We start from the raw sequence: 15,235 nt of genomic DNA, 5'->3' as shown, positions 1-15,235 counted from the left end.
GAAGAAATTTTTGAGAAAGTTTTCCCCAAGTCGTCATACAGGGGGTGTGTATAATCACCAGCGTGGGGCCACGGAAAAGCACCGAGTGACATTTTTTCTTTCTACTGAGTGGTCTCAATATATATCACTCTATTTTTTCTTACTTCAGAGAAATACGAATTCATTTAAGAAATAAATATAAGCAGCGTGAAGAACAGGTATCATCCATAATCTCAGCATCTAGAAATAGCCACATTAACATATTACAAGTTCATTTATACCAGTGGGTTTGTCAAACTTCTGTAAAAGGTCAGTTAGTAAATATTTACAGACCATATGATCTCTAATGAAACATCAGCTCTTGCCATTGTAAGCACAAAAGCAGTCACAGACAGCATGTAAATGAATGGGCATAACTGGGTTCTAATAAAACTCTATTTACACAAACAGGCAGCAGCCCAGATTTGGGCCTCAGCCATAGTTTACAAAGCCCTAATTTATACCTACCTCCCCTTCCTCCCTCCCTCCTCTGCTCCCTCCCTCCTTTCCTTATTTTCTTCTTTCTTTCCTTCCTTTAAAAAATTGTTTTATGAAACTTTATTTTGAAACAAATTATAGATTCACAGGAAGGTGCAAAGGTAGTATGAAGAAGTGCTTTTTTTTTTTTTTGTATAAAACCCTTGTGATCCTTCAAAGTTGTTACGTTTATCAACAGTTTTTTTTTTTTATCACTATTAGTCTTGATATTAGTCGAGTGTTAGCATGGTGTCACAGTTTGTTTAACCATTTGCCTATTATCGGACATTTTCTTTGCACTTCCGGCTGGTTTGGGCTATTACTAATAACGCTGCTGTGAACAGTTGTACATGGGATCAGAGATTCACTTCTTTGCTAGGTATATGTTTCATGTGGAGAACATTGGATCAATCCTGATGTGTCCATTGCTCAGCAAAAGAAGCAAATCTTCCTGAGGAACTTAGCATCAGATATTTCTAAAATTCAAACTTTCTGCAGTATACGTAAGATAGAGGGTAAGCATTGGAATTATTTACCATAATATATATGGCCAAAATGAAATGCCAAAATGAATATTGCTTTTTTTTAAAAATTAAGTTTGTTTAAATAGGTTATATATCACCCCTATATCCTGCTGTTTAGCTCTTTAGACAAAGTTATATATTTAACAGGATTGCATGCATATTTTAATTCACGCTACACTTTGGGTGTGTAAAGAAAACGTAGTTTATTTTGTCTTTAACAAATCGGGTCTTCTTTGTTTTCTATTAAGGAAAGCATAAAATGTCCAGTCAGGTTTAAATTTTACCTCATCCATTAATTTATATAGTCCCTTTAGGGAAATCTTTCAGGTTTCCCAGTCCCCAGATTCTCTCTTTAGTTCCTCCCTCAGTTGGAAGGGAAGAACTTGGGGTACAGAATCTCTTGCTTTCTGGGTCTTGGTGGGTGCTGTCCATGGCTGGGTGACTGTGTTCCATTCTTTTGGCCCAGACAGTGCTTTGGGCAGGTGATGCTTCCTGCCTGACTCAGACTCTTCTCTGCTCCCTTTGGCCACCCTGAGCCTGGCTGTGGCTGAGTGGTCATCTCTGAAGTCCTTATTATAGGACCCCTTCACCCCTCCTTGGCAACCACTTCTGGAAAGCTCTCCAGCATGACTCTCAGCAAATCCTGGGTCATGGCTGCACCTCTCAGAAACCAGATCCAGGTTGACATGGCTGTGCCTCAGATTGGAGTGATGAGGGCAACTTGAGAGGTGACTTGTCACGGTGTTCTGAATAATGAACAGTGTCCTCAGTGTTTCCTTGGTGTGGCAGAGATACTGTAAGTGAAGCCTGTAAGTGGAATCATGACATCCAGTGCTGGTTTTCTGCCTTCCTCTGTCTTCTGTTTCAAATTCCTTCAGGCCCAGAAATGGTGGGTTTTCTCCAAGTCAACCTTGGGTTAAAGCTTTGATATGCTAAATTGGAGCTAACAGCATTTAGAAAAATCCTAAATCATGATAGTGTCATCCTGATTTACATGACCCCAGTGGCATATGGTGTGCTTGAGTGTCAAAACTATCTTTGTACTTTCGCTTTCCTTTGTAACGTTTCTCATCAACTCAAGGTCTTCCTCCTTCCCTTAAGGCTGCCCCAGGAAAGGACAAAGGTCCTATACATAGACCATAGAAAGTCAAAAGAGAAAAACCATTAATATGATTTAAAACATTTCCCTATTACATATATTCAATGCCGTGCAGTAAGTTTTGCGTGTATCTTTCAAAGCATTAGAGGAATTTGCTATCCTCAAGAATGATCTAGAGACATATATCTAAATAATATGCTCATTTGAATGGTTAGAATTTATAATAATTAACATTTTTTAGAAAGACTTATCCTTTAGTACTTTTTTTTTTCTCTTAGGCATTTTTAAAATTGAAGGGTAATTGACGTATGATGCCATATTTGTTTCAGGTATATAACAGTGATTTGATATTTATGTACTTTATGAAACGGTCATTGCAATAAATCTAGTTACCATTTGTCACCATACAAAGTTGTTGCAACATTATTGACTATACTCCCTATGCCGTACGTTACATCCCAATGTCTGATTTTTCTTATAAATGGAAGATTATACCCCTTAATCCCCTTCATCTATTTGATCCATCCCTCTACGCTTCTGACAATTATCAGTTTGTGCTCTGTATCTGTAAGTCTGTTTCAGTTTTGTTTTATTTGTTTTGCTTTTTAGATATAAGTGAAATGTAAGTGAAATAATACAGTATGTCTCTCTGTCTGACTTATTTTACTTTGCAAAATATCCTCAAGTTACCCCATGTTGACACAAATGGCAAGATTTCATTTTTTATGACCGAATAATATTCTGTTATCAGCACTTCTTTATGCATTTTTCTGTTGATGAACACTTCGATTGTTTCCATATCTTGTCTACGGTAAATAATGCTGTGATGGACATAGGGGTGCCTATGTCTTTTCCAATTAGTGTTTCCATTTTCTTTGGATGAATACCTAGAAGTGGAATTGCTGGATCATACGGTAGTTCTATTTTTAATTTTTTGAGGAGCCTCCATACTGTTTTCTATAGTGGGCACACCAATTGTACAACACCAGTGTGCACGAGAGCTCCCTTTTCTCAACATCTTTTTTTGCTTTTTTTTTGTTGTTGTTAATAGCCATTCTGACAGGTGTGAGGGGATATCTCACTGTGATTTTGTTTGGATTGGATTTGCGTTTCCCTGATGCTTAGTGATGCTCAGCATCTTTCCATGTGTAGGTTGGCCATCTGTATGTTGTCTCTGGAAGAATGTCTATGCAGGTTCTCTGCCCGTTTTTTAATCAGATTGTTTTAGGTACTGAATTTTATGAGTTCTTTGTATATTTTAGATGCTCACCCCTATTTTTAGTACTTTTGACTACAAATATGTTGGGGGGAAGAATCTATAAAAATTAAGTGAACTCCAGTTTATTAAAGAAAACTATCAATACTTAGAATGTGTTCTCTTAGACCAAATAGCTGAAAATTGTCGGCATTCTTATTTTAACATGTGTTTTCAAATTCCTGGTGTTCTGTGATCATAACTAATATGTCCTTGCAATTTGCGCATTTCTGCTCAGTTCTTGTTTTAGAAGTCCAAAGTGACATTGTATCTGGAGCCAAGCTTGCTGTGCATAAACCTGTAGCAATTTTTGGAGAAGAGAAGCAAATGATAGGACCAAAGGAAAAGCAAATGCAAAAAAATGCTTTAACCACGGAAAAGGCTTCCAGTGAAGTTCTGTAAGTAATCAGCATGGCCAGAAAAACTACCTGGTTCCTATTTGAACTCAGCTCATTAGCTCAATAACAGCACAGAGCCCATGCGGGGAACCCTTACAACATTTGTGATGTGGATGTCAGGTGAAGCGCTAGTATTTAATTAGTTTTCTGGCAAAAAGATCAAGTTGGAGCTTCATTGTTCAGCCATCACAATGATCTACTTTCAGTAATTTTATTATTATACTACTATTTTTAAAACACCAGAATTTTGGAATTGCAAATTATTTGAGGAATCCATCATGTTTTGTTTTCATTAAAGTCGATGCCAGGAACAATTTAATTGATGTAGGTTCAAGCTGGATGCATGTTAACATACAGTCATCATCCTGGGTCACTGAAGTGCTTTCCGGATTGGTCTCTCTCTCTCTCTTTTCTCCTCCTTCCAATTCACCTCGAAGTTCCATCCGTAGACAATTGTCTTTCTAAAACATAATTCTTTTTACACAGTTCTTCAGTAGCTACCTACTGCAGATAGAAAAAACATTTAGTCTAATCTGAAGCCCTTCTGACCCGAGTCCAGGCCTGTCACTGACCCTCATTTGCACCCCCACGCCCACCTCCACCGCACACTTTTACTTCCTGACACACGAACTAAGCTCTAGCTGGGCAGCAGTGACAGGCTGCTGCTGAATGTGTCATATTCCGTTTATGCACCATTGCAGGCCTCTGAGCCACTTACTTGTTTCTCTCCGCCTGAAGTGCCTTGACCTGCCCAGGACTCACATGTGGAATGATTCTTCGTCATTGAAATCAGTCATGGTAATGACTGTACACAGCGCTGTGCTTATCAGCTCCCTCCCCCGCTCCCTGCACCCACCCCCAGCCTGGGAATTCCTTGAGGGCAAAAACCCTTGTCACGCATGTTCTGTGAAGGCCAGGGTAGCTGACTTTAATCATCCTATACTGAATACATGAAGGAATGATTGAATGAGTTTCCAAATTCTAAAACCATATATAGCTAATAGACTACCATTGTGAAAACGGTGAAAACTAATTTACATATCATTTGAAACTATTTTACAAGCCATATTAAAAGACTGCTTCTATCCTCTATTGTAAGAATATCAAGTCTTATTTTAGGAAACAAACCCCCTCATTTTGATGAGTGATTCATCTGGTCTCATATCCTGATACCCACAAAGGCACCAGAAGGCCTTTTTGAGAGAGAACTGATTTGGCCTACATGGTATATTCCTCAAAGGCTAGAGAATTTCTGAAGAATGTATCATCTGGTCTCTGAGTTATTAGACTGCACATGGGAAAAAAGTAAACAGAAAGTAAGAAAAAAAAAGAACATCTTTGAGAGCAAAGATCCACATTGTTCTAATTTATAGATTTCATCAAGGCCTGGAGTTCTTGAGTCCACACAAAACACACCCCAGGCAGACTCATCTCTTGTTGAACACTCATAATAACAGGCAGATCACTATTTCGCAAGGCAGCCCATTCTAATGTTGAAATTATTTAGAACATCTCCATCCTACGATTTCATTTGTTTCTGTTTACATCCATTACTCTTCTACTTAAAAGTCCTTACAATATGCAAAGTTCATCATCATCAGGCTAACTTTCACTAGTTCTTTGAACCACTTCTGATGACTCAATCCTAAATCATCTTATATTAGAGAGTCACTTTAAGATTTCCCCAGAATTTCTCAGATACGTTTGTTTGGAAGTTTTACATACTTGAAAAGTGGGATGATTTAAGGAGGGAAATCCATAAAGCAAGAGAGTAAAGATCTAGAAAACATCTAGATCTAGAAGGAACCCTTTTGATAGTTGGGGTTTGTGTAAAGATTTCTGGTAATAAAAATAAGCAAAATGAAAAAGAAACTCTGGGAACACTCACCTCAGCTTTGCTGCTTTGTGAAAGAAAGGCTTTTTTAGCGTGGAGCTCGGGGAAAGCTTTCCTGTTTCCCTACTGAATTACAGGTGGCCCCTGCCCACTTCTCAAGCCTCTTCACGTACTACCTTTTTCACTCACTGCACACCTGTCACATCAGTGTCTTTCTGTTCCTCAAATGAACCAAGCATATTCTTGCTTCAGAACCTTTCCATTTATTCTCTTTGCCCAGAATGCTCTCTGTCTAGAACCTCACATGGCTGGCTCTTTCCCATTCTCCAGGTCTCAACTCAAACATTGTCTCTCAGAGAGCCTTCTCTGACTCCATTGCTTAAGTAGACCCCACCCCACCCTGGCTAGTTTCTATCACAATATCTTGTTTTATTCCACTTATGGCACTTAAATTATTATTTATTCATTGACTTGTCTGTTATCTCTCTTCCCCCCACTAGAATGTAATCTACAGCTACATGAACCCTGAGAACTTACCTGTTTTGTTCATCACTGTATCCCCAACACTTAGAACTCTGTGCCTATCATGTAGCAGATGTTCAAGAAATATCAGTTAAAGGAATGAGTAACTAACTATGGAATGATTAGTTGTATGAGTGAACGGACAAATGAATGAATTAATAAAGCAAGGTATATTTAAAAAGGGCTGTTCTAAAATGTCTAGACTGTACTTCATTTGCCTGGAAGCTGAAGAGAATACAGATGAATTCCAAGTTAGAAAATTAAAAATCTGGACTTGGGGGAAGAATCTTGTTTACACCTTGCTGAATATGTTATAACTAAGAATGACATTTTTGTTTTCTGTTTTCCTCAAAGAAATAGAGTTGGTGGGAAAGCTGTGTTTTTTATTTTTAACACTAGATGGCACTGTTGTTTTTTAACTGCTGGGAAGATAGTTGACTTGAGAAGTCGCTGGTGCACAATTTTGAATGAGGCAGCTGTTACCCTCCAATTTCATATCCACATATCATACTTGTGTTACATTTGAGAAGTGTATGGTCTGCTGTGCCAACACAGGAATTGACCCCGAAGATTTTGGTAATTTGATATTGCTTCCAGTTATATCAAATACCACGAGCACCTTGGCGATCTCAGCCTACCCACTCCCCACCAGCTTTATTTACACATATGCATATTTAGAGTTCTAGAATATGCTCACTGCTTTGCCTGTATATTTATCCTGCCTTGCGCGGAGCAGGCTTCATATTGTGTTGTGATCCCATGGAAGCAAATGTACCCTCAACAGTGCTCCAGAACATGATATGTATAGATCTGTGTGGTGGTATGCTCCTGTTCACATCTTCATCTTAATGAGAAGCCAGAAGGCTGACTGACTCAGTTATTCAAGCTAAGACTATTTAAGTGTTTTAGTACATTATTCTCTATCAAAAGCTGGCACGTCTGTGCCGATGCTATCTGAGCCTCTCTAGATTTGAGAGGAAAAGTTAAGTTAATTAAGATTTCTTAACATGAGTAAACTTTATGAAATGCAGTCATCTAGGCTGTCCTGTTCCAGACAGAATTATGACCCACTTATGGAGTAGGCAGAAGGAATCTCATTACACATTCATTATGAATTTCTTAAACTACTAAGTAGTCTTAATCTTGCAGGTTTTTTTTAGAGGGAGGGAGGGTCAGAGGGAGAGAGAGAAAGAGAATCTTAAGCAGGCTCAATGCCAGGCGTGGGCAGACCACGATGCAGGGCTCGATCTCATAACCCTGAGATCATAACCTGACCTGAAATCAAGAGTCCGATGCTTACCTGATTGAGCCACCCAGGCACCCCAGTCTTGCAGTTTTTGAAATATAATACATGGCCCCATTTTTCCTGAATAAATACTAGTAAAGATGAATGCTGCTTATTATGTAATTAGGGAACTTTACCTCTAGCCCTATATTAAAAGATATAAATTATGGATTAGTAGGTGATGGATTTGCAAGGTTAGGTACCACCATGGGAATGCGATTTACAGATGCATCAATACTCTTCAGGATATGATCAGACTATACCTCAGAGAAAATTCTGTGAGTAGAAATCAGAATTCTTAGACTTGTGTTTGCTTCTGAACCTTGATAGAGATTCACATGCAAGAGCCCATCTCCGAATGAAAGCCTGTCACACACTTCTCAGGTACGCCTGGCAGGAAACTCCTCATGACTTTGATGAAGATGACAGTCTTCCAAAGAAAATGGAAGAAGAACTCTTTGAAAATGAGGAATCACTGAAGAACTACAGGTAAAAAGTTGCAAGGAATTCTTGTTAGAGATTTCTGCATGGTCTTAGATTTGCTCACTTCGGGGCAAAATGATTCCTGAGAGTTCGCATTACTGTGAGCTGCCAATTACATTAACATACATTTGTGTCTTTCCTGTGTTTTTGACTAAGTATTTACAAGTATTTGTGGGAAGGCCCTTCTCCCTTTAGCTTATTTTGTGCCATGTAATGTAATTTCTTGTTCACTGGCGTGTCTTTTCTAGTAAGCAGTAAGCTCATCCACCTTTGCTTCCTGATGACGTAACACAAAGCCTATGTATTTGTTGAATGAGTGTGTGAATGAACTTAAGAATAAGCATGTAAGATGCCCTGATGTCTTTAAGAAATTAGTGAAATGTAGTTTCTTCCTTTTTAATTTTATTTTTTTCTGGTCTATGTCCAATGAAACAACAGGAATTTATAGTACTTTGTATTATTCCATAACCTTTAGACATTTGCTTAACATTTTAGCATTTTGTGTAAATCAAACGGCTTTGGCATTTCAACAGTTAGCATTGCCACGTGCACATACTAGGGGCTTCGTAGATGTTTGTAAGTTAATTTAACTGACAATGCATTGTGATGTTTAATATATTTCATAAGTCTGCTTATTGCCTTGAGCTCCTTAAGCAAGAGATTCCTTTGAATTAACTTATTAGCATATTATTTTCTTTATGATATTCTATGAGTTGTTAGGGAAGATTGAAAAACTTGGAGAATGGCCTTCTATTTGCCAGGGAGACAGAAGATAGAAGCTAGAAACAGCCATGATTTGAACACCTTTGTTTCTCCCTCTTCCATTTCTATAGGGCCCTCTCCTTCTCCTACTCCTTTTCCTCTTTAACCAAATTTTCTCTTCAACTCAATTTCTTTTTGCTAAGCTGATGAGTTTCTCATATTCTCTTGGATGGACATTTATTCCTGTTACAGAATAAACTCAGAATTCTACTCTTCACATCTGCCTGGCAGTGCAAGGCAAACAGCAGTGCTGCTGTCCCGATGATAATGCCTCGCCATTATCAGTGAATTCGGTTCACAGCGGGTCTCTCGCCAACAGAACTTGCAGTCTCCAGCACATCGAGTGCACAGGACATTCTTCCGCCTCTAATGGGATTTTCTTTATCTCAGCCATTCTCCAAAGCAGAATAAATTGCAGAAGCTTTGCCACCAGCAGTTTGAATACAGAAATGGGCAAATTATAAGCTGTGCCGCTCCTCAGTTAGTTTTGGGAGTTCGAGGTCCTGATGTGCGCTCAGGCGTGGAGGTAGTTTTGGTGGACAAAAAAGTGGATGATTGTCATCAACGATGGATGCACAAGGAAGGCAGCAGGTAAACCCATTACATTGGGTGTGAATATGGCAACATGTATCAATGGCAGCCTAAGAGATTTGGTTTGGTCCCCACAGAGCAGGTAGGGGTATATGTGAGGACTTTGGGTTTTCTATGTAAGGTAGCCAATAATTTTTTTATCTTACTCAAAGAAAAGAGAGTGAAATCAAATGTAAATGCTCAGTAGTCTGTCCACAACTTATTCACGGTCAATTCAGATAAGAAATATGAAATCTGACCTAGTGGGTTCATAGTTTTAACTGGCTATGGAAGTTAAGAGAAAACTGGGCTGCCATCTAATTCTATTTTTATGATTTGAAAGGATCAAGTAAGAACTTAAAGAGTCCCCATTTAAAAAGTTTGCAGTACTTTTCATTAACTCAATCTCCTGCCCCTCCCCACATGCATCATGCATGACTTTCCTCCGTTCCCTATTTCCATCAGATAACCAACTGATATGGCTTCTGCTTACACAGTGAAAATGAATTCTTACCTTAACAAATATATCAATCCAATCTAACCTAATGGCTGGTCCTCATCTGGATCCAGATTCAAACAACCACTATCAAAGGTTATTTCTAAGACAATTAGAGGAAATTTAAATGTCTGGGTACCAGATGATACAAAAGAAGTCTTATTAATTTTGTTTGGTGTCCTAATAGTTTAATGGCTATGTTAAAAAAAAAGAGAAGTTCTGACCACTAAGATATATATTGTAGTATTTACAGATAAAATTAAGAGGTAGGTCAGATTTGCATTAAAATATTCCAGCAAAAAGCAAAAATGTAAAAAGTTGGAAATGGATGAAATGAGAATGGCAAAATGTTGATATGACAGCTGTTGAGTAGTTATGGCTTCTTAGAGGTTTCTGTCTGTTTTTGTTCATATATGAACATGTATCTAACCAGAAAGAAAACAACTCCTTGATTTTTAGATTGGGTTGCTTCAAATTCTGCCATTAGTCTTGTATGGTGGGGTTCTAGGGGCCTCTTCAATCTTTTGACATCTGTGTGATACTTTTTTTTTTTTTTTTCTGGGAAAGAGCTATGATTTGCACTGGATTCTCAAAAGGTGTATGATGTGAAAGGTTTAGGAATTGCTGCTTTGACAGAGATTGTGTAAGCTTTAGCGGGCAGCCCCAGCGGCCCAGCAGGGACAGGAAGAGAGCTAGTCTTACCGTTCACTGTCTGAGATGAGCCAAGTGCCAGCAAGGAACACTTACTGGGCTAGTTTTCGAGAAGACTAAAAAGCCAACCTGTAGATAGACCTGTGAGTGTGTTCCTTTGCCCCATTCATCCTATCTAAGCTAATTTTATGACAGGGATCTAAGAAGCAGATTTTTGTCCCTGTGAATGATTTGCTATTTGGAACCATAATTCATTCATTCTGCTGCAAAGGTAATTAAGGGCCGTGTTTTAGGTGCTGCTGCTTTCGCTAAGAACAAAACAGATGAAAATCCCTGCCCCTGCAGAGCTAGTGCTACCCGGTCTACATTTCTGGAATTTAGCAATACATCTTACTGCTTTAGCTTACTGTATTAGAGTGGAGGTCCTCCTTGAACCCAAGTTGGAAATTGCCCAAGATACACTCACTTGGTTTCTAGACACACAGAAGAAACGTCCAGGTCAACTTTTGAGTTAACCTGACATCATTCTCCCATTTTCAACTGATCAATCTGAATTAATCATTTGGCTTCTAAAGGGAAATATTAAAACAATGCTTAGAGATGAAAATCCCTCAGTGGGACCCAGAATTATACAGGGGAAAATACAGTGTCATGGAATTTGGAGCTACAAGAGATCTTGAAAATTTCCTTGTCTTAATCACTTGATTTGAAAACTAGGCACAGTGAGGCGTGGGAGATTGACTTGCAAGCACTCATTCCCTGGGTTTGTGGAAGGGGATTGTGCTGGGTATTGTGCTGGGTATTCCAGGGACACAGAATAAGTCTCACACTGCCATTTGGCACATAGTGGTTTTTATGTACAGGTCCATAAACTCAAGTTCCTGCAAAATGTAAGCACTCCTGCCACTTGACTGTACTGTTCAAAAACTAAAAGGAAAACCAACACTATCATGGCTGAGCATGGCACTGAAGCATGGGAGAAGTTGCTGTGGCTGTTCTAAGCAGCAGAAACACAGATAGCTAGGCAACTAGTTTTGGCATCTCAGTAGATCATTGCAGGAGATGTTTGATCATTCATTCATATGAATAATATTGAGTATCAATAAAAATGCAAGACCCAAATTATGCAAATGATGAGGTTACACAGGTGAATAATAGAGAATAACACCTCTCGTGCAGGGCCCAGTTTTGATAAATGCTAAAAAGGTATTTGATGAGATCAATACCTGTTTTTTAATTTAAAATGATACATCATTAACTAATGATAGAAGGGAGAAATACATTGCAAGATTAATAGTGATTATCTTGTAGTAATATAAGTGTTGTTTAAAATTCTGTTATAATTTTTACTCTATTTTCCAGTACTTTGTTAATTCTCTACAGTGAGGTTATATTGTTTTATATTTATTTATAGTACAGAAGTTTAAATTAGATATCTGGAATTTTTTTAAGTCTTGAAAGGAGAAATATATTACTCTTATAACAGACCATCTCTCACCTTCTCCTCTCCCCTGCACTCCCACATCATTAAATTTTATAGGACGAGTTATATTTTCCACAGCAGGAATGCCACTGCTGGTGTGTAATGTAACTATGTTGACAGACATAAAGAATTGGCTTTTTCTATACAGACAAGTTCCTTGAATATTTGGCTTATTTTGCTTTTAATTGATGCAAGGAAAAGAATTTGAGGGTTTTAGCTCAATAATTTTCTTTCCTTCTTTCAATCAAAGAGGCTTTATGTGAGCTCCTATATAAGACAACAATATTCAACATGTATCTTGGACTTTTAGGGAATACTCCTTTAGAAAAAGAGAATTGGGGGAGAAGCTATAAAAAAAAAATCACAACCATTAATAATAGTAGCCCAAGTGATGTGTGCCAGGCAATATTCTATGCATTTTCTGTGCATTAATTCATTTCATTCCCACAAGAGTCCTTTGCGGCACCATTATCCTATCTTACAGATGAGGAAGCGGAGGTGCGGGGCTGGTAAGCAAAGCCAGATAGCTACTGCAAAGCAGATTCGGGATTCACATTGGAGCACTGTGGCTCCAGAATCCATGTTCGTAATCATCTGCCACAGTGCCTCTCATGATAAATAGCGGGAGGTGAGGAGAGTGTACCAGTCTGGGTTCAATTTGGAGACAGAAACCACACAGTGGTTTAAAGGAGATGTGTAACATAAAGAATTATTAAACAATAATAAAAGAGTAACTATCAGATGTTTAAAAAAAATCCTCTATATGGTGCTCTGGGGCTGAGGGAGTTGAGGACAAACTTAAATTGGGCCCTTTCCCAAGGCTGGAGTTCAGAACTCATTAGAAAAGGAATGGATACAGCTAACTGGATGGCAAAAATGTGTTGCTTTACCTGGCCAGACCTGGTCTGAGGTTGCTTTGCAAGCAGGAAGTAGCCCTCTGGAACATATGCAAGGGTGCGGCTGGTTTGGGGGCACACGGGTATGAAAAGGGATTGGGAGTGGTGGGAGGCAGAAGGTTTAGATGTCCATGTCAGGAGGGCCACGAGCAAATGATTACCAGGCCGGGGCTGTGAGGCTTCCCAGGAGCCACACATCCTGTGCACCTGGTTAGGGCAGAGCATCACTGGGTATCCTCACTCCCAACTGGTGACCCCATGCAACAGCCAGGAAGAGCAAGAGAGCCCCTTCCTCCTTCAGTATTCCTCCATCACTCTCTATGAAGAAAGCTTAACATTGTGCTTCCGTGGGGGAGAAATCCTTAAAGGATTCATGTCCATTATCACAGAGCATGCACGAGGCTAAGAGGCAGCACTCTGGTAAGTGGCACAGAGGGAGCTCTGATCTGTTATGCTACTTGATAGCAAGCCTAATCCTGTTTTCCCAAAGGACCTTTCACCTGGTGGGTAACCCAGACCTTGTGCTGGCAGTGTCTATGACCAAAACAAGAAATGAAGTCTGTGGCTATCCAGTTGTTGTTCAGGTAAGATATATATATAGGCTAAGTTGTAATCATGGCCCTTTATTTCCAGTTAAGTAAAGCTCTATGCTTCCTTGTTGTGGAGAAAGATAATGGCTGTCATAGAAACCTATTTTGAATGCCATTGTTAAAATATTTACAATAGTCTGCCTAGATTTCAAATTCAACATGTTCATGTAACTCTTAATTTAGTTTAATCCAACAGATGGTGATTGTGGGCTTGCTGCATGTCAGGAGCTATGCTAGTTACTTAAATCAAATCCAAGGGCAAGCACGAGAAATTATCCCAGTAGCATGCATGCAGTCTTAGTGGTGGGTACGGTCAAGAGAATAGCTATTAGAGGCACGTGTTTTAAGCTCAGTGATCGGGACATATGCAAGTCCCCTCCTACCTGGCGACTGGAGGGAAAGAGCATGATCAGAGTGGTCTTCCTGAAGGATGTAAACTCATCAATGCTAATTCTACTAAGATACTCATTTGAAATATGCTTAACATACTTTAGCAAATGCTTGTAGCAGCCAAATAGCTTTTAGAGACTCCAGAGAAATCTGGGTTTGTTTGAGTTTTGGGTAAAGATCTATAGAGTTCTTTTTTCATGTTTATCTGTCATCCTTACTTGTAACCAAAGACACTCCTAAATGGATATGTGTTTTTCCTTGTTAGGAAGGAAGAAAGTTTAGGAGCACCCCTGCTTTGAATTTTTCTATATCCTCCATAGTATTTATCATCCTTTTGTTGAACAGAATGAATGTATTATCCCCAAAGTAAATTTGTTTTATTCCATGTTTTTAATAGCAACGAGGCAGCTTGTTTTGTAGGTCCTGAATCCATAATTGGGATATAACAATCTGGACAAATATCAAAGCTTAATTAAGTCTTCTATCCTGCTGATGACTATGGACTAAAAATTCGTTCTAGGAGACATCGTATCTATAACATCACATTCTTCCCTGTCAGGTGCCTCTTTGGCACGGGCCACAGTGAGATTCAAACCTCATGCAGATGCAAATTTTGTACCTTAATCAGTTTCATAAATTTGCAGATATTGACATTTTCCCCTAAGGTTCCCATTTTTAAGAAATAAGTATGATCTCAAAGTAATTTGTATTACTGTTCAAGATTTTTTCTTTGCTGATGTTTCATTTTTATTTCTTGAAGCAATCAGTTTGTGAGAAAATATTAAAGTTCATGTAAAATAATAAAAATGAGGCATGTTAGGTTAATGTTACTAGACCCCCCACTGTCTGTTCTTTGAAATATAGTTTTTGTTTTCCATGCCTCTGAGGGATGCTCTATTGTCTGACCCATTAAATCAATTCTTAAGACACATTTATTTTCCTCTTTACTATCAATCTCTCCTTGGTAAAGTAAGTGCTATTCATTATAAAGTTCCTTGAGGTGTCATGATATGTTTAGTTGGAACTAACCTACTGGTTTAAATTCTCTAAAATTGAAACTACTCATTTCTTTACTTATGCTTGAGCCAAGTTTGTAATTAGAATAAATGTGCTGTTTCTGTTACATATAAAACTGCCTGTACTCATTTTTTTTTTTAAAAAAAACCTTCTCAATAACCAGGGAAACATAAATTAAAATAGCAACAAGACACATTTTTCATTTATTAAATTGATGATGTTTGGGCAAGAATGTGAGGCAAACAGACCATATCATACACTATTGGTGTAAGTATAAACTAGAATAACCTTTCTAGAAAGCGTCTTGATATGATAAAGTTTAATATGATGTCTCGTAATATTTAAAAATGATCATGTTATTTTATCAGCAATTGTACTTGAGGAGTTTGTTCTAAGGAATTTTTCATGGATTTACATAAAAATTTATTTATATGATTATTCATTGCTTTTTTTATTATAATAAGGAAAATTTGAGAAACGATCTA

General features: G+C 38.3%; 1 protein-coding gene across 1 annotated transcript in view; it reads left to right on the top strand.

The window, feature by feature from the left end:
• The window catches only part of DCDC1 (doublecortin domain containing 1), a 419,738-nt gene that overhangs the window by 361,219 nt on the left and 43,284 nt on the right, over positions 1-15,235 (top strand). The window contains exons 24-28 of the mRNA XM_045808577.2: positions 875-1,010; positions 3,612-3,771; positions 7,743-7,901; positions 9,048-9,248; positions 13,244-13,337. Of these exons, the coding sequence (XP_045664533.2) occupies positions 875-1,010; positions 3,612-3,771; positions 7,743-7,901; positions 9,048-9,248; positions 13,244-13,337 (750 nt within the window). The remainder of the gene's footprint in view (positions 1-874; positions 1,011-3,611; positions 3,772-7,742; positions 7,902-9,047; positions 9,249-13,243; positions 13,338-15,235) is intronic.

This window comes from Ursus americanus, chromosome 24 (assembly GCF_024610735.1).
Source record: "Ursus americanus isolate L20-20 chromosome 24, mUrsAme1.1.p, whole genome shotgun sequence".
In the NCBI taxonomy this organism is placed as follows: Eukaryota; Metazoa; Chordata; class Mammalia; order Carnivora; family Ursidae; genus Ursus; species Ursus americanus.
Note: the sequence above shows the minus strand (reverse complement) of the source record. Positions and strands in the feature narration are given on the sequence as shown.